Raw genomic sequence first — 27,506 nt, 5'->3', positions numbered from 1 at the left:
TTATTTACGGAAGGCAACAGAAAAAATACACCTCCTGGTGACACACCCCACCCTTGAAATACTACAAGCGACCTCGCTTGCATGCCAATAATACATGCGGTATCTCCTGATATCACATATATTCTATGATGGGAATCCAATATATACATGCTTCCGGAAATGTAGCGTTGGACGATTAAACAATCCCACCAACCTGGCTACGACACATATATCAAGCATAGAAGCCTTCTAGTGTACTCTGAAGCACAAACTTCTCTAGCTAAATTCTGTATGGAAAGAGTAGATACAATTGCTTAACTACTCTCTTGAGCATCATGAACCATGCTCTTGCCTTGCTCCAGAAAAGGCTACATCAAGTCACTGTGGGTTCCATCTGAAAGGCTTCAAGATACAATTGCAATAGCTGAGGTGAATCAACCAATTCAGGCTCTTCCATCCATTTGGCATCCAACGATGGATAGTTCTTGAACTTCACCAAATAGCGTCTTGTAACCTTTCCTCTAACCTTTCTTTCTTTATGTGCCAATATCTGTTCAGGAACAAGGATTTCATCCAATTCTTCCACTTCGGGTTGTTCCTCATCAAGCATATTTTCTGGCACATCACCAACAAAGGGTCTTAGAAGGCTAACATGAAAAGCATTATGTATTTTCCAGCCTTCTGGTAGCTTTAACCTGTAAGCTACATCGCTGATCTTTTCTGAAATCTGAAAAGGACCATAATATCGTATACTAAGCTTAGGAAACAAGCGTTCCTTGCCTTTCCTTTTCCTTAACAATCACCAAGTGAAAATACAAGTTCACGACGGTGACGATCAGCAGCTTTCTTTTGCTTAGCCTGAGTCTTCTCAAGAGCAATCTTTATCTTCCTGTATGTTTCATCCATATCTTGCACATACTTGTCTGCCTCAAAAATCTTGTCCTTAGTCTGCAAAATGGGCGGGACTTTCTTCCCTCCTTCCACTATCTCAAATGGTGCCTTACCTGTTGACGTATGCACAGTGTTATTGTAAGCATATTCAACCAATGGAAGATGGTGTTCCCAAGTTGCCTTGTGCTCTGACACATAACATTTGAGCAGGTCCAGAACAGTAGAATTTTCCTCTTCTGATTGTCCATCAGTTTGCGGATGAAACGAAGAAGAGAACTTTAGCGTAGTGCCCATGTTCTCAAACAATGCCTTCCAGAAAGACTCGTCATACGTGGATCCCTGTCACTGACAATTGACTGAGGCATCCCGTGGTATTTAAAGATATTGCTCATGAATATCTTGACCATGTATTCTGGCTTTAGCTTCTTCCTCACAGGAATGAAATGGGCCTGCTTACTGAACCTACAAATGATAGTCCAAATCCCATCATTGCTTGTTTGCGTCCTTGGAAGATCAAAGATAAAGTCCATTGCTATGCTTTCCCATGGCCTATCTGGGATCGGCAATGGCTGCAACAATCCCGGTTGCTTTTGTCTATCAAATTTGACTTTTTGGCATACTAAGCATGATCTTACAAATGTGTCAACATCTTGACGCAAAGCTAGCCAATAGAAGAATGCCTCAACCCCTTTCACTGTCGCATCAATTCCACGATGTCCAGCATAAGGTGGAGCATGACTTTCCATCAAAATCTTTGGCCGTAACTGTTTAGTAACACATAACTTTCCATGCATCATGAGAAAGTCATTCTTAAGCATATAGTGCTCATGATGTTGCCCATCAACAAGCTGGTCATAGATCCTTGCAAAATCTGAATCTTCAGCATATTGTGTCTTCATTTCGTCTAGTTCACAATGGTACGGAATTGACACTGCTGAAATTTGGGGCTTTCGTGACAACGCATCAGCCACCACGTTCTTTTTCCCTTGCACATGCACAATCTAAAAATGGAACATTGACAAGATGTTTGCCCATCGCATGTGCTTCTCAGACAACTTCGTCTGTGTAAGAAAATATCGCAAGGTTTGTGATCTGTTTGGACAACAAAATCAGCCCCTAGCAGATAGTGTTTCCAACTAGTGAGAGCATGAATTACTGCCAACAATTCTTTCTCATAGACTTGAAAGTTCCTTTCAATCTTCAAAAGAATTCTGCTCTCATATGCGACTACTCGGCCATTCTGCATTAGAACTGCACCAAGACTATGGCCACACGCATCACATTGAACCACAAAAGGTTTCGAAAGATCTGGCAAAATGATTACCTGATCTGAAGTCAACTTCTCTTTCAAGTGTTTGAACGCTAAAATTTCCTTGGCTGTCCACTTGAAAGTAACTCCTTTTCCTTGTAGTGCATGGAGTTGAGAAGCAATCTCGGGAAAATTTCGGATGAACCTCCTGTAGTAGGAACATAAGCCTAGAAAGCTTCGAATGTCATGTACGGACTTCAAGTCTGGTCATGACCTAATTGCTTCCACTTTAGCGGGATCCATGAGTACCCCATCCTTTGAAACAATGTGCCCAAGGAAGTGAATTTCGTGCAAAAAGAATTCACTCTTCTTCGCATTAATGAGTAGCCTGTTCTTACGTAATTCATTGAAAACTGCAGTCAAGTGATCCCTATGCTCCTCTTCAGACTTCAAATAGACAATCATGTCGTCAAAGAAGGTACCCACGAAGTTTCTATGTGATTCTATTAAACGTGGCAGGAGCATTTGTGAGACCAAATGGCATAACAAGAAACTCATAGAGATCAAATGTTGTCCTGAACGCAGTCTTATGGACATCTTCTGGCCTAATGCGTATCTAATGGTACCCACTCTTTAGGTCTATTCTTGTAAACAATGACGCTCCCTCAAGCCGATCAAGAATGTCATCTATCCTCGGTATGGGGAACCTGTTCTTGATAGTATTCTTATTCAAGGCGCGATAGTCAATGCACATGCGCCATGAACCATCCTTCTTCTGCACTAAGAGTACAGGCGAACAAAAAGGGGATGAACTGGGCTGAATCAGCCCCTTCTCTAAAAGCTCGTTGACCTGATTCATAATCTCTTTCTGTTGGGCTGCACTAACCCTGTATGGTGGTCTATTCGGTGGACTAGAACCTGGCACAAGATCTATAGTATGATCCTCAGGTCTCTCAGGAGGTAACTCCCCTGGCAAAGAGTCCGAAAAACAATCACTGAAACCACTCAAAAAAGTTGACCTGTCTTTATCTAAGGTAGCAAATTAGATACAACTTGAGGTACTTTTGCAAAGATCAAGTACGCAGAAAGATGATTCTTTATTACATATGAAATAGCAGAAGCAGAAACAACTCGAACAGACTCGCCTTTAAGCTTTACATCAAGGACATGAGTCTTTCCTCTATGTACAAGGGTAATCTTTTTGTTGTATCCACCATAGCATGCAACCTGTAACACCATGGGATACCCAGTAACACATCACAGCCCTCAAGTGGCATAATATGAAATTCTTCCGCATCCACATAGCTCTGAATGTGCAGACGAAGCTTCCCCAAAATGGGAGTAACAAGCTCTAAATGACCTGGGCATGCCAAACCTGCTTCCCCTGTCATACCCATCTCCTCTGCACGAATGCCCAACTTTGATGCCAATTCTGGTGATATGAAATTTGCACGGGCTCCTGGATCAAAGAAAACCAGCACTGTCTCGTCTCTAACTTTGCCCCAAGCTCTACACAGCTCCGTGGAATCTGTGTTTGGCTGGTCTCCAACAAAATCTGGAACAAGTCCTGCACTTGGATTTGGCTTCTTACCTTTATGGTCCGACTTGTCATCCTTATCCTGTGACTTCTTCTGTGGGCATTCATTTGCAAAATGTCCTTCCTGTTCACAAATATAGCATTTCTTGGCCTCCCTAAGAGCTTTCCTTTCTTCAAAAGTTTTGCCAGAAAAATGCCTTTTTTGCCCTTGTCCTCGTCCCGAAGAAGATTTAGACTGCTTCTTGGACGTATCACCTTCTTCAGTGGAGGGCTTCTTTGTGGGAGGCTCAGAAGGCTTTGCTACAACATTGCCCTTGACTGAAAACTGTTTGCCTTGGGACCCTTTCTTGTGGCTATTAAATCCATCGGAATCTCCCTTCGACAGATTGCTGGCCACTCTTGCATTCTCTATCAACTGAAACATATTCATGACAGTAGTCTTTGTGCAGTAGTCCTTGATTTTCTTGGGCAATCCGCAACAGTACTTCTCAATCTGTTATGACAATGGCACAAACCTGTAAGAGGTGACTGGCAACAATGCGGCCCAAAACTGCTATTGTACTCTTCCAAATTCGCACACTGTTTAGCATTCAACTCGTGCCATTTTGTCATCACATCCACTTCAAAAGTGTTTGTCAACCATGCAAGCGCAAAAAGCTGTTTGAATTGGACCCACGTTGTTGGGGCTTGACCCTGGTTCAACAATGCGGTCCACCATTGAAGCGCATTCCCTTTCAAGAAAGTAGCAGCCTTGCGTATCTTTGAAGATTCCGTGAAGTTTCCTCCAGCATAAGCTGCATCGAACTGTTGTATGAAGGTCAAAGCCTTCAATTGATCCTCAGTTCCTCTGAAAGTTTCAAACTTCACTCCCTACCCACCTTCCTTGTAATCCTTCAGCTGACTCAAAGGAGCCACATTATCATAAACAGGTGCTTGTAACAGTGGTGCTCCATGATTGTTCATTCCAGCACTGGCATCAACTGTTTTACCTGTCATATCTGCATTTTGTACGTATGGCTGCGAAAAACCAGCCATACCAAATTGTGTTCCAGACACTCGAAACTAGCCGTAGGCACCCTGAAAACCTGGTTGGACACCCATGTTCGCGTACATAGGGTTACCCATGCCTGTTTGCATTGTCCCCAACACATTCCCTGGCATATAACCTATGGAAGGTCCAGCCATAGCTTGAAACACTGAACCACCTCCAAAATAACCAAGATAAGTATTAGGTAATGGAAGTGTCTGACGCATAGCGTGTTCATTACTCCCTTGACCATTCACAAACGGTTCCTGTCCAGCTAAAGCAAGTTGCTTTGGATCATTGGACACCGCTAGTTGCTCAACCACATGGGCTTTCCCTCGAGCATCATGAGTCCTCTGCGCATTGGAAATCTCCTTTTCCTGCAACGGCTCAGTCATGCCCTCTGTAGGAGGCTGAAAACCCTGTGTCGGAGCTTGTAAGAGCTCCTACATCCTTGGGTTGTTAGCCAACTGCTGAAACATGTCCATGCAGCAACGCAGTTGAGTTCTAAACAACCTGTCCTCTTCTTGAAGAGTAGAAGGAACTTTCTCCGTGCCATGTGAGGAAGATCCCTCTTCAGCTACTCGGTCTCTCTTCTCTGCCATAACGACAAGCTCTGTGTTGCTTTCACCCACAACAATCCACGCTGCACTTTTTGAAGAAAAAGTGACTATTCCGTCGATGGAACCATATAACCGGCCTGTACAACGTAGAGGGCAGTACTATTTCAATTACCTGTTAACTTTACACAGAGCACTGAGAAGGAAAGAGAACACAGTTGCGTCCAGCGACTAGAATGCCACTGCGCACACGAGACCGACACCCTGTAGGCCCCAAAGACTGGCGCCCCTTTCTGTATTTCTTTATTGAAATTAAGGTAGACGATCCGACAGTTCCCCTGTGAATTGGACGAGTTTTCACTTGAGAAAACTCTCCGAACTCGCAATCTTTCGCGATGGAACTGTGCATACCTATGGGGGATTAGCAATTAGCTAATCCGGTTCCTGTTCAGAAGGCTCTTGCCTTGGCAAATGTGCATAAACCCCCAGAACTGTACATGTTCATCTAAGTAGCCCAACTAGTGGGGCATTACCATATGTGCCAAAGGGGAGAGAGAGATGCACGAGAGCAAGTCATCGCGCTACATGAGACAGAGGAGAAGGCAAGCTTTCCATTAAAGCTGTAAACCTGCACCCACTACTCACACACACACTGTAGGCCACTCATGATCAAAAATCAGCCTCCTCTCTCAAATTGGGCCCCCCCTGTTCAGCTGGAAGTAGCAAACTCTCCAGAAGCGGCCATGTGTCCAGTTTGCCACTTTTGAGTTAATTTTCTAGTTCCCACTGACTTATAAAGTTATAAGTGACTTTCCTAGTGGCCCAGACTTCATTTGGCGCACACAGGCTTCCATACTCATCAGAATTCAGTGCTAACTAGCCCGACCAGTCCTAGACTGACCGACCCAGACTCCCGCTGCGAGAAACCTATTCGGCCGCAGCTGTTTCACACTGGCCATGCAATGTCCATTTGCACCTTTTCAAGGGTTCCGGGAAAAACAAGAAAAAATAAATAAAAATATCTAGTACTTATTTACGGAAGGCAACAGGAAAAATACACCTCTTGGTGACAGCAGCATACTCAGCTCCAACCCAGGATTCACAAGTACAATGGGGGTGTTGAGGCTCAGATGTGCAGGGATGGTGAATCAATGCTCTGTGTATAGACTCCCTCTAAACGACTACCGAAGATCCCCATGACCAAACCGCTACTACTCATATATACAACCATAAAGAGCCACCAACGGCTCATAAATGACAGCACCTAAGTCTATCTCCACTGAGTGGTGGTGGTGACCTGGTCACGATGTCCACTAGACCATCGTATCCCTGCCACGTGTCATTGCCTAGCGAGTCCGTCCAGTGTGAACCGACCAACCAAAGACCAACTGTAAAGTCCAAAATAACTGTCCTGTGAAAGTGACACTGTAGCCTGCTACAGGTTGCCCGCCACAAGACCGCTCACCGTCTCGATGAGAGGAAGACTGAAACTGTGAAAGAAAACTACTAGCTACTCATATGTACAATGGTGAGCTCCTGAACCTGTCATCCAAGAGATAAGAGTGGTGGCCACTACTGCACCCGAAGTATCAGCCTCTCGAGGTAGAGCCATCAAATCAATTGTGGGGCCCTGCTGTATGTGAGCTCTCCTATCAGTAAGTGTGCCCCCTGGGAAGGGACCAGCCATCTGCTGCTAGGCAGATGGTAGCACCTGTCCTGTAGTGTACTGAGGACGTCGAGTAACACAGCCATGGCGATGTGCTCCAGCAACTCCGTCACAACAAGTCACATTTTGCATCTGAGGCAATGGTGACGACTGAAACCCTTAAGGAGGACACTGTTGTTGTTGATTGTAGTACTGAACAGGAACTGGAGTCTGAGTAAAGTCCCATAAATTGCTGAGAAGGACCCGTTGCTGCATGCTGCACTGGTGTACATACTCCAGTCCACCCGTACCCCATACCCATCATCGTAGGCTGGGTTGCCCTATTTTCATGTAAGAGCAATTCTCTGAATCCTTGTACTTGATTTTGAAGGTCACTAATCACTTGAGACTTTAACTTCAAGGCCTGTTGGAGCGCGAAAATAGCGGCATTCCTATCGGCGATGGCGCTCTCAGCAACTCGTAGAGATCCCTCCATAGCTGCGTAAGTAGCTGCATGACGCTGGTGTGTGGCTGCTAAATGCTCTGCTCCAAGCTCAATGGTTGCAATGGCTTGCCTAGACTCCTGTAATATATCCTCAGATAGCCGAAAAAATGATGTAGAGTCCGACCCTGTGGAAGGTCCTGTAACAGTGTCAGGGTGAAGAGAGCTGGCAAGTGGTACAGCTGGTGGGACTGGTGTGACAAGTGGCACTGCTCGTGGTGGATTGGGAGCATGCCTCTCTGTCGGAGTAGAGATGGTGGGAGTGGTTGCAACAAGACTAGGCATAGGAGAAGAAGCAACTCCCACTGGGACGTGGGAGCTAGTCACTATGGTAGGGGTAAAAGTAGCAGCAGTAGAGAGAGGAACACACTGTAGAAGCCACAGCTGTGACATGCATAGTGTGATCTGCACCACCTAAACTTACCATCGAATCAGTAGCGGCAGTATGCGAGGAACGTCGAACAGGTTGCTTCACTCGAAGCTGCTGGCTTTCCTAAACTGGCAGGGATACTAAAGATTCTATTGTGTCCTTCACTACCTTTGCCCTCTTTTTCTTTGGCTTCCCAGGGAGATCCATTGTCTGTTCAATATCTTTCCCTTTTGCCTTAGAGCTTTTACGCCGCATATCCGGATCCATATCCATAGGACTAACAGGTATGTTAATGACCCAGGCCAACATGGGAGCTGCAAAGCATTGAAAGCTAGATTGCACAGATTGCACCTGAGCTCTGAATCTTTTTGCCCGCGACTGTAAAGAGGTAAATAGAATTTGATGAAAGCCACATGAGATGGTGTGGATGAGGCAGTATAGGCCTTCGCAGTGCGAGAATATAGTAGGCACGTCACATCTGCCCTTGCCCTTGCTGACTTTAGTAGCTCTGACCAAAAAGTAGTACTTGAAAATGGCCCAAAGCTTTTTATTCCTTGCATAGTCAACATGACTCGTACTAAGTAGCTCTTTGCATGCCTAGATTGTCGCATCTTTCGAAAGTTGTGAATAGGTTCTTGTAGCCGGTTTTACTGCAAGAAAGGTTGTCATCCCCAAAGCATGACCAATGCGTGTAGCAGTCAGTGGATGTCCTCTGACTTTGGGAAAAAACTTGAGAACTTCATGCACCATATCCATGGGAATATTAGAAGGCAGATCGGTGTCTGCTAATGCTGACAAACCTAGCGTATGTAGCTCATCTTTTGATAAGACTTCTCGAAGAGACGGATGAGGCTGCTATAGATGGAAGTTCAAAGTGAACTTGGTTTGGGTTTTGGAAGAAGGAGGCCGAGGAATTTGATGACTCGGTACCTGCAGGATGGCTTTCCTCTTTCACAGCATCTTCGTGTTCATCATCTTCCTCTTCCTCTTTGCTAGAAGACTCTTGAGTCAGAGTCAGAGTCAGAGTCAAAAGCAGAGCCTGAGTCAGACGCTTTGTAATTCTCATCACTATATCAATGGAGGACACATCGGTGAGGCCATGGTTGGAGGTATCCACATCCTCTTCCTCTGCAGAACTATAGGATGTTTCAGTTGGCCTCTGTCGAGACAAAGCTTTCTTCTTCCTAGCTTGTTTGCTTGTACCAGCCATCGTGCAGTGTGAGATGTAACGTGCAGTGTGAGATGTAACGCTCTCTGGCCAGTATGCAGATGAACTCTACTCCCACATCCCCAGCTGTAGCGCTGACTTGGAAAAGCTGCACTTGAAAAAAGCTTGATTACGCAGGGAAGAAGAGTCAGGCGGTAGATGCAGGAGGAGGACGAAGTTAAAATTAAACTGGGTAGGGGAGGCGAATATGTTGGGTAGGGTACGTCGAGTAGGGGCGAGGGTTATGTTGGATAGGGGTGAGGGGAGTACAGGTAGGGTTGGTTAGGGGCGAGTAGGGGTTGCTCGGTAGGGACGAGGGCTAGAGAGGGTGGGTAGGGGCGAGGCCAGAGAGGGTGGGTAGGGGTGAGGTTTTGTAGATAGGTAGGGGCGAGAGTGATGAGGGGTGGGTAGGGGCGAGAGGGAGGGGAGTAAGGGGAGGGTAGGAGCGAGGTTTGAGTAAGGGAAGGGTAGGGGCAAGGATCAGAGAGAGTGGGTAGGGGTGAGGTTGGAGTAAGGGGAGGGTAGGGGCAAGGGGAGAGGGTGGGTAGGGGCGAGGCGAGGGGGTTGGGGTAGGGTAGGGGCGAAGGGAGTAAGTGGAGGGTAGGGGTGAGGGTTTAAGGGGAGGGTAGGGGCGAGGGCCAATAGGAGGGTAGGGGCGAGGGAAGTAAGGCGAGGGGTTTGGGGTAGGGTAGGGGCGAGGGGGTGTGAGGGGGAGGGTAGGGGCGAGGGAAAAGTGTGTAGGGCCTACGGGGGGTTGTTTAGGGCGGTGGGTTATTTTAGGGTAGCGGCAAGGGGAATTTTGTTCGGCTAGAGGAGAGGGAAAGCAAGTAGAAAGCAAGCAGGTCACAGAGCCTGATCAGCAGGAAGAATTCGGTACTCAGCTCCGGCTCCACTTAGTAAACGGAAGCAGAAAGCAGCAACAACAAAAGGAAGCTTTCGAGGTAGGTAGGCAGCAGGCAATAGCGTGCCCGCAGTTTCAGCAGCAGCTTCAGGTTCTGTTCTCCAGTGATGCCTTGTGATACAAGGGCAATAACAACAATTCAGAGAAGGTAGAGAGAGAGAGAGAGAGAGAGAGAGAGAGAGAGAGAGAGAGAGAGAGAGAGTAGATGCTGAAGACATTAATGGCCGATCAGGAGACACATTGTGAAAAGTACAAAGAGGAGTGGAAACATAGAGGAAGGATATTGCGGAGCAAGAGCTTTGTTTTGGAACTGTGTTTGTGTGAGAAGCGACATTAGTGTGTGTGAGCACGTGTGAGAGAGATACGGGACACACAGACAGAGATGCACCAGAGTAGTGCTAGGAACAATACCAAGAAAAGGCCATATTCTATCCGACTAGAGTTGTACCTCGGACATTTTGAAGAAATCCACAGGGCCAAAGAGAGAGAGAGAGGGTAGTAGAAAGAAAGCTGTAACCCGTAAGGACTAGAGATAGAGATACCCAGGGATACAGATAGACACGGATACAGAAACAAGAGGAAGATGATTATCCCATCTATGAGTGGATTCAACTAATTAAAAAGAAAAGGCTGGATCGTAGTTGGAATCCAACCCGAATTATATCAATGAGATGAAATGAGATGAGAAGCAATTTGCAGTACGAATTTTAACCATAACCCGGATTACAACTGAGATGAAAACTTGACACAAGGTAAATCTGAGAACAGGGAAAATGGAAAGCCGGAGAGAGCCGAGGATTGAGGACGGGACACTGCTGACAGGACAGTCATAATGTTGTAAGTGAGAGTTATAACATAACCAGATTCTAAAGAGTCAGGCAATTGAGTGATAGCACTTTATTCTTGATCCATTTACCAGTGGCAAAGGAACACCTGCCAGAGTGACTAACTGGACAGCCCCCTGTGGCAAAATCTCTTGTACCATGAATGGCCCTTGCCAGGCTGGGACCAGCTTCTTAGCTTTCTTCAGATACTTAGCTTGATAGAGTAGCACCAGAGAACCCTGCGTTATTTTTGGCTTTCGGAGATGGCAATCATGCCACGCTTTGCGACGAAGTTTCTCACCTTGGAGAGCATGTGAAGCTAACCTCCTGCTTTCTTCTAACATTGAGAGACGGGAGAGGTTTGCTGAAGCAATCCCCGCTGTGACACGAACACTTCCCACTCTTGCTGATCCTGAGTAGAACTCATACGGTGCAATTGCTTCTAAGCCGAAAGCTAGCTGGAATGGGGTGTAGTTAGTGGTTGCCTTGAAGGAGGTGCGATACGCCCAAACTGTGCCGAGGATAGCCTGAGCCCAAGATGTTAGATGCAGGTGACAAGCTTTCTTGAGAAGCGCGATTAGCACTTTGTTAGTGCTTTCAGCCTGCCCATTTGCTCTAGGATAGTAAGAGCAAGATTTGCGATGAAAAATCTTGTAATTCGTGAGGAGTGTGGAGATCAGGTCGTTGACAAAATGACTACCTCGATCACTGGTGACTTCCAGAGGGCACCCAAACCTGCAAAAAATATTTTCATACAAAAATTTTGCGACAGTGGCGGCTGTACAGTCGATGGTAGCCACCACTTCGGCCCATTTTGTTGCATAATCTGTTGCTACCAAGAGATACTTACGATTGCCGGGTTGAGCAGATGGAGTAACGGGACCAACAAAGTCCAAGCCCCATCTCTCAAAGGACAACCACGCCATAGATACCTGCAGAGGGCGATTTGATTGCTTGCTAGGCTTGGGCGCACATCGCTGGCAGACATCACAAATCTTGACATGAGCAATAGCATCTCTAAATATATAGGGCCACCATAAGCCTGTCTGTAAGATTTTTTGCGCCGTGAATGACGGTATCGAACATTTCTCAGCGACATCGTATTCTTAGAGAATACGCTGGATACATTGGGAATATTTGAAAATGCGAGGGATCGTTTGGGAATTTTGGTACTTTTCCCTTGTATCTATTTTGTTGGATTGTTCAAGATTTCTAATCTTTCTTTTTGACAATTTAGATCCGTTTTTGAGTGCTTAACATGTAATTTGTCACAAATTACCTCGCAAAGAATTATGTCTAAAAATTGATGAAGCAATCCGTCTCCAAAGCCTACATAATGAACTCAAATTCTAGTTTTATCATTTTGTATTGATAGACAATCAGTTTTCTTATGAAAAGCTAAGATTTTTTCTAGAATGTGGTCTACTTCATGAGGGGAGCGCACCTGCGTAGCACACCATCTGGCCCAGATTTGTAGAGTTGTCCGCCAATCGAAGAGAACGGTCTAGACTTCAGCAAGAGTCTTCTTTTTTGCAAGGGAGAAGCATTCTCAGGATATAGGCCAGTAGAGAGCAGATGTAACACATCTCCATACCATTCTGGGGTTGTGTCCACCTTAAAAACATGACTATCAGGAAAATCATCATCAACCCCCGTATTGGGCTCACCTGTGTGTATGGGAGAGAGATGGTCAGCCACGACGTGCCGCTTGCCTGGACTAAGAACTACTTCGAAGTCGAACTCTGGAATATGAGTAGCCACCTCCACACTCTTCCTGCAACTTGGGGTTTATTCAGAAGACAGTGTAGCGCATGATAATCTGTGATGATAGTGAAGTGAACCCCTAACAAGTAATGACGGAACTTTTGTAAAGAATACACCATAGCCAAACCTTCCCTTTCTGTGGTGCTGTAGTTGCGCTCTACTTTGGTGAGCAAGCGACTTGCATAGTGAACAGGGCGATCCAGGTTGTACTCTTTACTAGGCTGAGTCAGCACAGCCCCCACAGCCAGTTGATTGGCATCCGTATGCACATGAAAAGGGAGAGACCAATCTGGAGCCACTAAAATAGGTGCTTCAGTGAGGCGCTTTTTGAGGTATTCGAATGCTTCAGCCTCAGGTTTTGACCATTTAAAGGGCACTGTAGCACTAGTGAGTCGGGTCAATGGTTGAGCAACCTGTGCATACATTCGTATGAACCTACAATGATATCCTGTGTGGCCTACAAAGCTCTGAACACCTTTCGAATTGATAGGAGGTGGTAACTTCAAGATTGCCACGATCTTCTTTGGGTCTGGTGCTAAACCTTTGGCAGACACCACATGGCCTAGAAGTGTGCCCTCAGTGACCAAAAAGTGATAGTTGTTAGGATTGAGTTTTAGCCGTGCCTCTCTGCACCTAAGGAAGACAGCAAAGAGCTGAGCGAGGTGTTCCTCTAGATTTTCCACTGGGGTTGAACATTGAGCACCTGAGAAGGTCGAAAAATCGTCCATGAAGATGCGAAGATGATCCGTAAGCAAAGGACAAAAGATGAGATATACTGCTCGATTGAAAGAAGGTGGAGCGTTTTTCAACCCAAAAGACATTCTAGTGTAGATAAAAATACCCCACGGAGTCACAAAAGCCGTTTTCAGCTGATCACCTGGATGGATGCCCAATTGATTGTATCCACTAAACCCATCCATGAAACTGTACAAAACATGCCCTGCTACATCTTCGAGCACACGCTTAGTGAAAGGTGTGAGAAAACCATCTGGAATAGTTACCTTATTCAACGCGCGGTAATCTACACACACCGAATTTTATTGGACTGCTTCTTAGGCGCTATCACCATGGGTGATAACCACTCAGAGTGCTCCACACGTACAATGATCCCTACCTCTTGCATTTTTTCGAGCTCTGACTTGACAGCCTCTGCATACTTTGAGTTGAGCTTATAAGCTCGGCCTCTGACAGGCTTAGCTCCTTCAACCACAGGGATTGTGTGGAGACCCAATTCTAGTGGGATCCCTTCCAAATCCTTGTAGGACCAAGGAAAAACATCCTTAAAAGAGTGAATAAAAGAAACTACCTGGTCAAGTAATGCGGGATGCTCCCATAACCAAGCTGCTAAGAGGACGTGCTGAGGGTTGTCAGGGTCGCCCAGGTTGACTTTTTTGACAGGGTCAGGAGGTGTAACTGTGGAGGGTACTTCAGAAGTTGAAAAATGAGCTGCCTCTTGGAGCTTCGAGACATCATGTGCTAGCGTTTGATCGATTAGAAACTCTGCATACTCTTCTTGTAACCATCCTGGTGGAAGCTCATCGAAGGGTAAATTTTCAGACACAGACATAACAGGGTGCTTTAGAGTGGGCGGGGCATCCGACCTGGGAGATGTTAGAGGAAGGGGGAATCATTGGTGAGTTCATGTAGAGGGATTTTTTCCCCCTTCGGTGATGTGTGATAGGTTCCCCGAGGCCGAGGGCTTCCATAGGAGGATCATCTGAATCATGAGAATTTGGGGCTGACCCACTTACTTCTTGGACCGGTCCACTGTCTGTTGTAGGACTACTGTCTAGTGTAGGACTTGTGACATCTGTGTCCGCCTGAGGAGTTGGAAGAGAGAGTGTTACCGGCATATGTGAGTTTTGAATAGAGACCACATAGCATGGCATCGAGGCGGTAGCTTCCAACCACTACAACAAGTCTTCGTCAGACCCGTCAGGTGGGATGGGCTGCTCAGGGTCGGGGTTGGACTGTACTGACAATGAGCTGTGATGAACCACTCGATCCATACCTCCTTCAAGCCGAATTGGTTGCATGGGGGAGCCAAGAGTATGTATCCACATGGCGTCGTTGCCCCAATCATGAAGTGCCTTAGTATGCCTCAACCATGGTCTACCAATCAGCAAAAGGAAATCCTCCCTCCACCTGAGGAAGACTGACCACCACAAAATCCAAGCTAAATGTGAAGTCTTGTATCATCAGAGGCACCTTCTCTACTATGCCCATAGGGTAGACTGTCCTCTGGTCTGCCAATGTAACAGTGAATGGAGCAGGGCGGGTAGGCTGCAGACCTAAGGCCAACATAGTAAATTCTGGCATCAAATTGATCCCAGATCCACCATCCACTATGACGCCTGAGAATTGATGCCCAAGAATAGACACAATGAGACGAGGACTTTTGTAGTCAGTGAGGGGAGCAGTTGGATATGAAATCATCTAGGACTCCAAGGGCTGCACAGGTAGGTGCCCGCCACTAGGCCCTGCACCAGGGTACAGAGACTGGATGATGGAAAGGGTGTCACTTCTAAAATTTGCATCACGTCGAAGCATGTCGTACAGTGACACTTGCTAAAAAGTGTTTTTCAAGATAAACTCTGCTATGGGCTTGTTTCCTTTGATTAGAGCTTGCTCTGGTATCTTAAGCTTCTGCAAGTCCTCTACTGCTTCGATGAAAGCACCATCAATATCTGATAGAAGCGAGGTAGGTTGGCTCTTGACACTACCTGCTGGTTTGTCAGCTACTACTGGAGTTTGACTCATTTGTGTGACAAGAGATGGAAAGATTGGGCTGCCAGGGAGGCTGAGGCCAAGAGCAGCTCTCTGTGCCCGTGTGAGCACCCCAACCGGCTCTTCCACTTGCTTCAACCCTTCTTGAGAGGCAACTACAAGAGTGGAAGGCAGTGCCTGTGGAATGGAGCTTACTGTGATGAGGTTAAGCTTTGGAAATGTAAACTCCTGCTGGTTCTGGCTTGTGCTTGAAGATGTGGACGCTCGTTGTTTTGGGGAATCCTTACTATAGTGATCCTTAGCTTCAGGGCAATGTCGGCAAGGAGGGGACCCTTCTGGTAAGGAACATTTGCTCTAATAGTGTCCATACTCCCCGCACCTGTAGCACAAAATTGGCCTATTTGAGGGGCCAGATGGTCTCGGCCCTTGCTGCATTGGATCGGATGCTGACGTGTAGAAGCTTTGGGGAACTGAAGGAGTACTAGCATGATAAAAGCTGGGGGATGTAAAATTGTTGTGCATACCTTGCATAGGAGGTGTTGTCAGCAGAGGTGGCATCAGGTTCTGATGGCTATATGGTGACACCAGGTTTGATGCAGGTGTAAGCTCTTGTTGGAGAGAAGGACCTAGACTTTGTTGTATCTGTCGTAATCCCTTGATATAGTAGCAATCCTTGTCTTCATGCCCAGACTTCTCGCAGAAGTGGCAATAAGCCCGAAGGGGACAGTCCTGTGAAGGACGTCCTGGAGAGCGACATGAGCTGCACCATACCATAACCTTAGTCTCTTGTTGAGACCGAAGCTCTTCTAGCTCTCTCTTGATTTGATCCAAAACCTCAAAATGTGCGGGTTTCTCCTGGCGAAGAGAGATATTTGAAGAGCACGTTGTAGTTTTAGGGCTTCAAGTTCTCTACGTAAAGAAGTCAATGGATCAGCAGGACTTTCCAAAAACACAGAGGAGGTCTCTATGTGAGGGGAGTTGTTGAACAGCTTCCTAGCCCCCTCTATCCTAGTAGGAGCTGCGATGAACTCCAAAGTGGCGTCGGGTCGGAGACTCTCTCGGAGTTTTTGTTGAGAAGTTTTGGGAAGCGCCTTCTCCACCCACTTCTTCACCATGAATTCACCGGGTTTCTGAGGAAGTTTGGCAACCAGAGACTTGGTCTTAGTCAGAGAATGAGCCCTAACCTCATATTTAAAAGCCCTAGGCGCCAAAAGCAGTTTACAGTATAAAAGCCTTCAAACTCAAAAGCATCTGGTCGAAAAGCAAAGACAAAAAAGCTGCCAGCGTAAATCACGGAAATCCGTACAGTCCTGCCACGTCAGCATTGCCAGTGTAAAAAGCGGAAATCCGTAGAGTTCTGCCACGTCAGCAATCAATGGAATTTTTGAAAATCCGTACAATCTGCCACGTCAACAGTCCGACGAAAATCTGCTGCTTTCTTCTTCTGTTGCTTCTAGGGTTTAGGCCCCTGGGACGGCATCTGCAAGTTGGCTCCATTCTACAGGGCTTTGACGCATCATCAGTTTGTTACACAAAATTGATAAATGGAAAACTAGAGCTCGTAAATGGGCTTTCATGGATAAAGGGTGTGCCTCTAAACAATTTTCAAACATCTGCATCATACCAGACAAACCCATGGTATAAAGCGGGTCATGCTTCCCTCAGGCTCTTGGATATCTACAAAACAGGAGCTTGCTGATGCCATGGTTTCTCATTACAGTAATGTATTTGCTGCTCCCCCAACCTCTGCTGAGGTTTACCGAGCACGTCAATTTCTGTTATCTCAGGTGCAGCCAATCCTTTCACCAAAGGCTCATTTAGGAAACATGAGTTGCAATTAGCTCTGCTTGCTCTTGGTCGATGGCGATCACCTAGATGGGATCGTTCACATTTGAATTCTTTATCTCTTTCTAGGATTCTCTCAAGGAGCCTCTGCTTTTCATGATAAGTGCAGCATGGGACACACAGAATGTGCCAAAATCTTGGAAAGAGGGTCTTCTTGTATTGCTTCCAAAACGCAAACTCTGTGAGCAATTTTCCCACTGGCGGCCTATCACCCTTATGCGTGTCATTTATAAGATATCGGCCAAGATGACACTTCGAATCAAAGACTATCTTTTCACCAGTTTTCATCAGGGCAATATGGATTTATCCCTCATCACCAAATACTGGATAACTTGGCCAATGTCCAGGTGGGTATGGAATTTGCTAAGTATACACAGCAAGATGTTCTTGTGATGCAAGTTGACATAGAAAAGGCTTTTGCCACTGTCCATCGGAATTATATCGCTGATGTCATGTGGTGTCTTGGATTTGGCTCGAAGTTAGCAAATATTGTGTACTTTTTATATGCTCACAGTACGACCTAAGGATTCTTGCAGGCGGAGTGACTGATTCTTGATCTCTTGGATGTTCAGTTCGACACAGCTGCCCGCTTAGTGCTTTGTTATTTGCCATTTCCACCCACCCTCTTCTTTTACACTTGGATCACTTGATTTCCAGTGGCAAGCTTCATGGATTACATTTACCTTCTGGCAAGGATTTCATTGGGCAAGCGTATGCGGATGACTCCTTGTTCACGCCCAAGAATACTCATGATGATGTGCGCGAAATTATGCATGCATTGGACTTGTATGGTCCAATGCATGGTCTTGCTGCTGGTCTTAAAATCAACTTCTACAAGTCTAATCTGTTACCTCTTCATGACCGTGCTTGGCATCAGCTTTTGTGGCCTGGAACGATTGTGCCTCCGCATGAAATCACCAAACATTTGGGACATCCAATTGGCTGGCATGTCACTGGCACTCAGCAGATTGATTGGGTTCTGCATCGACTCAATATCAAGCTTTAATATTGGAAATTGTCTACTTGGCCACTACATGTCAGGCTCTGCATTGCACAGAGCATCATGACGGCATATGTTCAGTTCTATTTTCCCTTGTTACCTTGGCCGCATCACCGACCTACTTCTCTTCGGTCGTCTATATTGTCGCATTCGTGGCACACCAAAGCAAACAAATGTAATTTGCAATTGATGTCCATGGGGAAGATTTGTTGTCCAAAGCGCTTTTCGGGGCCTTAATATCTTGGATTTTCTCAGACATGCTCTTGGTCGCAAAGCATCCCTTTTGCCCACACTTGTTGAGCAGAGAGAGCCACGGACAGTGATGGTTGCTTCCTTGTGCCTGAGACCCTCGAAATTTAAGTGAGAGGGCAGGTCTTTGATCAAAGTTAAATCTTTGAGGAACTCATAAAATGCGTATTGCTTTCATGCACGAGATATGCATGTGTCTAACCAGGACAATCGCTCGAGTATTTATGAGAGTAGGATCAATTTGAAACATTGTTTTCTGAGATGAATTGGTTTGCTCAACTAGCCGGAAGGTCAACTATTGATCTGGTATCCGGTAGTTCTCCAACAAATTACCTGCTATTGCGGGTAGGACGGCAGAAAGGAAGGAATCATTCCGCGATTTCAAGCAAAAAAAGCTTTCACTAAGCTTGAGTACCTTATGAACCAACACTCCTTAACCGGGAAGATATGGTAGTGCTTTTCACACAAGTGAATGAACACTCTCTTTATGAGTAAAGGAGCAAGAGACTGCTACGGCTTGTGCTCGAGGAATCTAAGGATTGAAATCCTAGCTTATCTGATGAGCGGGTTTTGCTCTAAGAATGAGCCAAGGAATCGTCAGGTTGAGCGTCTTTGCTCTAAGGATAGGGAAGGAAATTTCCCAGGTTCATTGAAACTCTAACACAGCCTAAGAATTATGTACACCTTTGAGTACATGGATAACACACGAAGATGCAGACCTATGCCAAGGAACTGGACGAGAGTTCGTTATACTCTCTTGAGCGCCTTTTTGTGTGCAAGGATATTCCGATACGAGAATCTCTATTTGAGATGTGTTTGGTAGAAGGAATTTGAGTTTCTCTACGGAGAAGAGGTTTTCTAATGGTCGTTGATCATTGAGTACGCTATGTGCTTTTACCATTACAGTAGCAACTTTTGGTTGCGGTATATGTTTCTCCATGAGCAGGTGAAGTAGCATTTACACGCTGCTGGAACAACTTTGAACTATTATGTTCGTAAGAATATAGTTCGCCAACCGTTTCAAAATGGTAAGAATTACATATGGGAGAACATCCCTGAGAATCAAAGAGGGTTCGCTCTATTGTGAACCGGGTTTGAACGTACGTTCAGAAAATGCTATGGCTAGAATCCTATCTGCCTGAGATTTTGCAAGTCGTCATTGATGCTCGCAAGGTGAATCATTTTTTATGATTTTGTAAGGAAGAGAGCTAATGGGCGTCGGGAAAACACTGCTGGTGGTAATAACTCACAGGAGGAAAAGATTGGAAGGAAGTGCCACCGTGCACAAAGAATCTTCGGATCGAAACCGTCCGCCTACATTGAGCGACGGCCCGGAACAAGAACCTTCTTTAAGGTGATCGCAAACTTTGTTTGTGAAAGAAAGACATTGAGCTTAATGCTCTATGACTTGGGCATTCCCTATGTGGGAGGACACAAGAGGTTTAATACCCTCTGGACTAACAGCGCAGGATTATGCGCAAGGACAGATACCTAGATTGATTTCTTGGAGGATTATTCTTCTCGGATTGAGAAGGTGGAATTGAGTTAACAGACTCTCGAATGAGGAAACTTTTGATCTGTTGGAAAGACGCGAATACCGAGTTCTTCCACGGCTCGTAAGTTTGATGATTGGTGAAGGATATTCTCGAGGTACTAGAGGAAGGACATGAACCGGTAAGCTAAGTATTGAATTATTGAACTTTTGTTTAATTTAATTTTTAAGTTCTCTTTTGAGAAAGGACTAGCTCAACTCACCATTGAGCAAGATTTGGAATCTTTCCGGTTTCTCCCTGGCAGTTCAGTTGGACCTCTACAGTTGAGGACAACTGTTTATAAGTGAGAGGGATGTTACTAAATTGGCTTTATCTGACAGAAAAATAATTCTAAATGAATTATTGGATTTATAAGTGAGAGGGTTTTCTCGCTTGGAACCCCAAGGAAAAATAATTCTAAATGAATTATTGGAATTTTAAGTGAGAGGGTTTTTCTCACTGGAGACATCCGAGTACAGAGTATTCCTATTGCGTCATTCAAAGTAATGACGGGAGCACTGTGAAAGGGAATATCTGTAAGGCCACCAGGAACGGGTACTTCTGATGTGTCACATCGGAAGGGTGACAGGGAGCATCGGGAAGAAGTATTTGACCATCCAGGAACGGACATCTCTGATGCATCATAGGATGGGTGACATACAGCATGGCGAAGGAGATTGTACCGTAAGTTCGGTAGGAAAGGACTAGGTGATGGGTATTCCGGATGCGTCACAAGGTGGGTGACGGGTGCATCGGAAAGGGAATATTCATAGTCGGGAGGAAATTCCGAACTGTGTTAGAATTGTGTGCAAGGAAAAAGCAAGCACTTGAATGAAGATGAGTTCAGAGGAAGCTTTGAGGAAAAACAGATGCTTTTTGAGAAAGCGGGATTGCTTTTCGGGAAAGCATCTACTTTCCCACGAGGAAGTCTATGTCTACATTGCAACTGTGCGTGTGATTGCATCCAGGGACGCCTGGGAAGTGCTGTGAAAGCATTGTTTTTAACTTATAAGGTTTTATTGAGTTTTTGGACAGACTCAGACTATTTTTAAAATACGCCGGCCGCCCATTTAATAAGTGGACAGCTATCTGATAAATAAGGCCACAGATCAGCCAGCGTTTTCTCTCTCTCTTTTCTGGCAGAAAAGCGAGAAAAAAAAAATGAAAAAAAAAAACGGCCGTGATCTCTACGCGAGCTGCTATACATGCCTGTGGCTAGGAGGTATAAAAGCATCACATGCCCTCACTCAGAGGGAGGATCAGTTTTTGCAAGAAGGAGATGCTGCTGCAAAGTTCACCCGCAAAGAAGACGTTTGCCGGTGATGCCCATGACTGTCCCAAGTGTACCCGATGTCGCCAAGACCCAGTGCGCAAGTTCCCTCGCGAAGAAGTGCCTACGGAGCGTGTTTCCATCGCGACAAGCTGCTGTTTTTCTCTGTTTCCAGCCCATAAACGTCGTAGACAGGGCTGATTTACAAGAAGGAACCCGAGAACACACCTCTTTTGTCTGTAGGATTGGAAGAGAGGATTTTCTATGTAGAGATCTCTTCCGGGGAATTGTTTTTCGAGAACCGAGTTGCGTTTCGAGCGTCGAGACTTTGAAGGTAACGATTTTCATGTTATGATCTCTGAGTATTTGATTGCAGGTGTACTTCCTCTTCGTGAGGGAGTAGGGACAGAGGAAGGCATGAGCCTCTGCAGGAGAAAAGCGCTCTAAGGAACTAGAGCCAGATCAGCCCAAGGGTTTCGTACCCGAGTTTGGGAAATAGATCCACGGATCGAAGAGAGGTAGTCTCTGAAGTTGTGATCCAAAAGTTGGGATTCCCAAGTAAGGACTTCGTGTCCGGGAAAGCAGAGTTGTTCTGCGGGAAGAGGACTCTGGAAACAAAGTTGGAAAAGAGAGTTGCAGGGATGTCATGCCCTGAGTCTGGAAGGTGAGATCCAGAGGCGAGGACCTTGGTTCTCAAGGATTTGAAATAAGGAACGGAAGTTCCTTGGAATAGGGTTTTGCCCTAGGAATCGGAAGCCAAGGCTTCCGGGAACCATCTTGTCTTATTCTAGAACGAACGTGGTAATACGTTCGGTTCAAGTGCTTGTATAGACTTCTCCTCAGTAATAAAGATACTATTACGGGGGACCAGCCCATCTTCTGGTACCAGTACTGTGTCGATCTTCTCACTCACTCTCTCTCTCTCTCTCTCTCTCTCTCTCTCTCTCTCTCTCTCTCTCTCTCTCTCTCTCTCTCTCTCTCTCTCTCTCTCTATTTATTTCTCTCTATATCCTTTGGCTTCAATATTAAGTGATAAATTCTATTTATCCAAGTATATTTTATATTGCTATGCGCTCCGTTTGTGAGCGGGCCTCACTCATGTGGACGTAGAGTCTGAGAGTAGAGGTCCCTCGGGAGTTGTACTCTGCGATGATTCATGATAAAGAAATACCAAAAGGGGCGCCAACTTTTGGGGCGAGTACCTCTGGACACGGAACTGCGCCAGGCCTTGTCGACTCTAATTTTAAAGTGTGATAAAGTTGCAAAGAATTTTAAGTGATTCTCTCGTGTGTCGTGCCAGATTTCCGACTTGGGGTGCCCAAGTCCATGAGAGATGCAATATTCTGTGAAGCTTGTATTGTCATCTTCTTAGGTTCTACAATAGAAGGGTCCTATATCGCCTATCGTTGGGTCCAGGTAATCGGTTTTTGCAATCCAAGTCATGAAGATTTGAAAAATATTTGCTTACACTCCAAAGATACGCAAACACATCTTACTTGATGGGACATACAAGGGACCTATGCAAGTGCCCATCTAAATATAGATGGCCTCTCATATTTCCCCATTTTCTTAAACGGCAATATTGCCAGTCAAGTGAATGCTGCTTCATGCACACTAAGCTATTTCTGCATGTAGAATGTGGGAAGATGAAATGGCCCATCAAGGCCAGCTTAACGCTAGTGTGTCCACTTTTGAACTTCTACACTCCTCTTAAGTGGATTTTGCTATTCTCTTTGCATCAGCCATCTTAGGCTTGTAGTAACATGTGCAGTCAGCCTTGTCTTGCATTAGTGTCCTGTGCATTTGCATATTTATCCCGTATGCTGACAGTGGAACCAAAAGTCCAGAAACATACCTTCTATGAGTGAGAAATCCATACAATCGCTCAAGAAATGGCCCAGCACCATCATGAGGACCACAATTGATGATGTTTTCTATCTCATCTTGAAAAAAAGGAAAGTCCTCTTTCTGCAACCAAAACTTCATTGAAATAAGGCAGGTGCATGACACATCCAATGCTTACCATTCCTGTATATATTGTATGTGCACAGATTTGTGTGTGTGTGTGTGTGTGTGTGTGTGTGAGAGAGAGAGAGAGAGAGTATAACTTGCCCAGAATATCTTCTTAAGTTGATCCCAATTGTCCTTCTTCTTTGCCAATTTCAAGCCATAGTCAAATGAATGCATCTGGACATCTTGTGGGAAATAGCGGGATAAAATCTCTGCCACAAGGAAGCCGTTTGAGAAGTCCCTGCGTAGACATTACAATGAATCTCTCTCTCTCTCTCTCTCTCTCTCTCTCTCTCCGGGTGTGTGTGCACGCACGCGCCAACCTTTTGATATTCTTGATAGGAAAGGAAAGATTGAGGGATACGAGCCATTGGAGTACGTCGCGGCGCAGTGCCTGCATGGCCACCATGCTTGCACAGCTTCATGTGAAAGTCGGCGATTTTTAAACGTGCTCTCTCTCTCTCTCCTAACACGTCTTGCGATACTATTTGCTATTGCTATAAGTTCTAAGCTTCTAAGAAGGTAAGAAGGGCCAGAAGGTAAGAAGGGCCACATGGAGAGTTACCATCTAAGAATGGCCACATGGAGCGTGATAGCCACTCCAACTTTGTACATAAATAAAGTCCAAGCCTATGTTGTATATACACTATGAAAAAATATATTTACTAGCTTTTTTGTGTATTGAGTGCACTTTTTCAAAAGTGTGTGTTCTTCTTTCTCTAATTGTCTAAGCTATAGCTGCCTTCACCAAGCCACCTTGAGCTTATTGCCTGCAAACCCAACACTTAATAGCTCATTTTCACTATTCACAAGTGAGAGAGAGCTTGAGAGACCTAGAGCGATCGGGACTCCGTATGATGCACATGACACATCGACCGGCACCAGATATGAGAGGTAGACTCATTACCATGAGCTTGTCTTCTTCTACACTCTCTTTGTCGCGAAAAACTTCAAAAAATGACAATATGGCTTCGCAGGAAAGAAACTGAAAAGGGTCCGTAACGCATCAACCACCCAACTAGTTGCTACAAGAATTGTGGGGGGTTAACCCTAAACTAAAAGAACACCTCTATGACCTCCAATGCGGGTTTAGGTCAACCGAAAAAACTCTAACCTCTTCGGACACGACAGAGACTGATTAGGAAAGAATCACCGAAATGACACGAAACTTCAAGAGAAGATACGTCTCAAGCATGCCTATAAGCCAAATGAGCCTCCATCCGAATCAATGATCAAAAAGTGGGCCAAAACATTGGACAAGGCTTCGGGACAGCAAAGTGTCGTTTGAGCCTCACGATCGAGCTAGGTATCCGTTTGACACCAAACTTCAGAGGCGTCACAACATATCATCAACAACCAACATGTAAGGTCAAACGTCAAGAAAAATTGTTGTCGATAGTCTCCTCAGCAAAAGATGCTATTTGAGCGACAAATTGCCAAAAGCGGCATTTGTGAGTTCAAAGGATTCATCATGGCCACAAGAGGGTGCCCAACAACATCCACATGAGGGGGAATTAAAGATCAAGAAGAATCTTTGCGAAAACACGACCACAATGAAGAAATCTCTTTCGAAGACTGAAATACCAAGCAGGGAGTTTCAAAACTGAACAATTGACTTTTTTAAGGTGAAAATCAGCTAGCAGAGCTTAAGGCACAATCACAAAACACCTCAAGGCTTCAAAACCAGTTTTTATCACTGAAAACATCATACACGTATGATGTCTCCTAGACAGATTTGGCACAAGAAACACTCACATTATTTCACCAAACCATTTTGCATACCCTCCAGATGGAGCACATAAAATTTCATTAGATTTGGAGCCATTAAAGGTACCCAAGAACCAAAAAACACAAAGTCTCAGCCTAATTTCTATATTTGGCTTTAGACTTATCAAAATGGCTCCAAATCATGTGAAATTTTGTCCACGGCATAAACCTAGCCCAAATATCATATGACTACGCTCAAAAATGCATTCTATAAAAACAAACATTATACGCGTATAAAGTCTAATTCTGCCATAGAGGGTGCTGCCAACATTTGGCTAAAAGCATGCTTTGGTGTACAAAAAGGAATGTCCTTGACAGCACCTTTGACAAATCTTTGAGCTACAATTTCTACATGTCACATGAAAAACTACCTATCATACTATATATCAGTGGATAGATCTTCAAAAGGAGAATCTAAAAACACAAAGTCCGAAAAGTTTTGACCTAAATTATAAAAAATTTACCAGTCCCCACTTTTTCATTGGTAGAAGTAAAATAGGTTCTTTTTTTGTACCACCAAACCACGCTTTCGCCCATTTTGATAATCCGAACTTGTAAAGCATATCACACCAAGTCTCTACACCAAATTTGGACAAAATTGGGAATGTATTGGTCACTAGTCACCTCATTTTCAAAAACAAACTTTAATAACCTGATTTTATGGCCTTAAGCTCAAGAGCACTTACCCAATTTCATGTGTGAACCTATCAAAGCCTTATAAACATCATGGACTATGTTTGCAACAAGTCTGAGCCAAGAATCCTCAAATAGACATTATACGCGTATAATGTCTATCAGTCTTGATATGGCAGGCTATCTTGGTTTTGAAGCCTCTAGCTCTTTGAACACATCATCATGAGCCCCCTAACACACATCAATCACAAATGCAGGTGTTTTGACCTTCATTCACTCAGAAGAGCGGAATCATGTGTGTTGACATCTTTTGAGGCCTTTTAACACAATTCACAAGTTCAAATTCATATCAGAGATCATGGACACTTTACACAAGCCATACAACACCTGCCTGTGGAATTTCTAAATGTTTTGCTCAGGAGACTTTACACGCGAATAATGTCTAAACTATTATATAGAGGCCAAACCAAGAAATTCTTAGCACAGGCTTGTGCACCATGTTGTATAAACTATTATATAGAGTCCAAACCAAGAAATTCTTAGCACAGACTTATGCACCATGTTGTATACAATGCATACCTTCAAATTGGACAAGTTTGGGCTAGGTGATGACCACTTGAAGCACAAAATCAGAAAATCCCTCCAAAGGAGTATTCTAGACCCCATCCAATTAACCCCACATCCAAATAAGAGTTAGAGTTGATTAAGGGAGTCCCAGTCACCAAAGGAAGCTATAGAAGAGGTCTAAGCTAGAAAACTCAATGAAGATGTCATACGCGTATGATGTCTCCCAATGACCAAATGGTAGCATTGGCCGAGGAATCTAGACCCAAGCAAACGCACAGCCAAAAAACCACTCTGATTGAGAGGCTGATAGAATAGTTCAGAGCAGAAAGAGCACTAAAGGGATATTTTAAAGAGTACTGGGTGCCAAACCCGGCCAAAGTTGGAGGAAGCTCCTCTAAACCACTATAGGACTAGTTTGACCATTACATCCGGGCTTATGAAGAGACGAAAAGAGTGATTGATCAGCAAAACTTGGAGCCTTTCACAATGGAAGTGCAAGACATCAAGAAGAAGCTAAAGGAAATGTCGGAAACACCAGTGAAGAAGGACCAAGAGAAAGAGCAGATGAAAGTTGAAACACCACCTTTACCACCAAGTTCTCCCACCCCTCCTCCAAGTCCAAAACCATCTACACCCGAACCCCAATCATCACCAAAAGCAACAGAAGAGGCCACATCTGCACCTGGGGATTAGGAAAAAGATGAAAGGAACACCTATGAAGACCTCATTCAAGCCGGATATACAATGGCAAAGGCTTTGACATTTGTTTACGAAACTCCTAATCCACCATGGGGGGCTACAAAGGAAGAAAAGGAGAGACAAGAGCTGCCTAGGGGCCAGGACAGAGATGATGAATCTGAAGAGAGAAAGGTAGACCAAGAGTCTCAAAGAATAACTCCAGAAAGAGACTCCCCACACCCTAGAGTGCCAGGGTTGGACTTGAAAGAATAACTCCAGAAAGAGACTCCCCACACCCTGGCGTGCCAGGGTTGGTTCAAGTCCCTCGAGTGCCTCAATGGAGACCTTTGGCTAACCCATGGTGAGCACCACTTGCAGGAGTAATGATCAGTACAAGTTATCAAGTTCCATTGGCTGGCCCTATAAATAGGCCAACAACTAGAAACTTGGTAGAAGCAAATGAAGTTGACATAAGAGCTGCCTATCAAATACTGGACAGAGTCAGGACACAGTCTCTTACCATTGTTGAAGAGAGCAGCATGCTGTGTACCAAGGATGAGAACATGCAAATGGAACATGATAACCTCTCAAACCTGGTACAAGATACCCACCTGAAGGCCAAAGAAGAAGAGAAGGAGCTCTAAACCCTTATTGCAACACTAAGGGAAGCTGAGAGCAAACGAGACACTCTCACACTAGAGATGGCTGAAACCTCAAGAGTAATCAAGACTCTCCAATTAGAGCAAAAAGATAAGGTCAAAGATGAATTAGAAGC

General features: G+C 45.0%; 1 protein-coding gene across 2 annotated transcripts in view; it reads right to left on the bottom strand.

Moving 5' to 3' along the window:
- The window catches only part of LOC147465968 (uncharacterized), an 88,454-nt gene extending 64,903 nt beyond the window's left edge, over nt 1–23,551 (bottom strand). For both annotated transcript variants that reach the window (XM_086513160.1, XM_086513151.1), the window contains exons 1-3: nt 23,410–23,551; nt 23,185–23,327; nt 22,932–23,040 (exon numbers count right to left, since the gene is read on the bottom strand). In XM_086513160.1, the coding sequence (XP_086369286.1) occupies nt 22,932–23,040; nt 23,185–23,327; nt 23,410–23,495 (338 nt within the window). In that variant the 5' untranslated portion in view covers nt 23,496–23,551. The remainder of the gene's footprint in view (nt 1–22,931; nt 23,041–23,184; nt 23,328–23,409) is intronic.
- Between the last annotated feature and the right edge of the window lie 3,955 nt (nt 23,552–27,506).

Source organism: Adiantum capillus-veneris, chromosome 1 (assembly GCF_014529385.1).
Source record: "Adiantum capillus-veneris isolate H3 chromosome 1, ASM1452938v2, whole genome shotgun sequence".
Taxonomy (NCBI): domain Eukaryota; kingdom Viridiplantae; phylum Streptophyta; class Polypodiopsida; order Polypodiales; family Pteridaceae; genus Adiantum; species Adiantum capillus-veneris.
The sequence above is the reverse complement of the archived record's forward strand: the minus strand, read 5'-3'. Positions and strand labels throughout refer to the sequence as shown.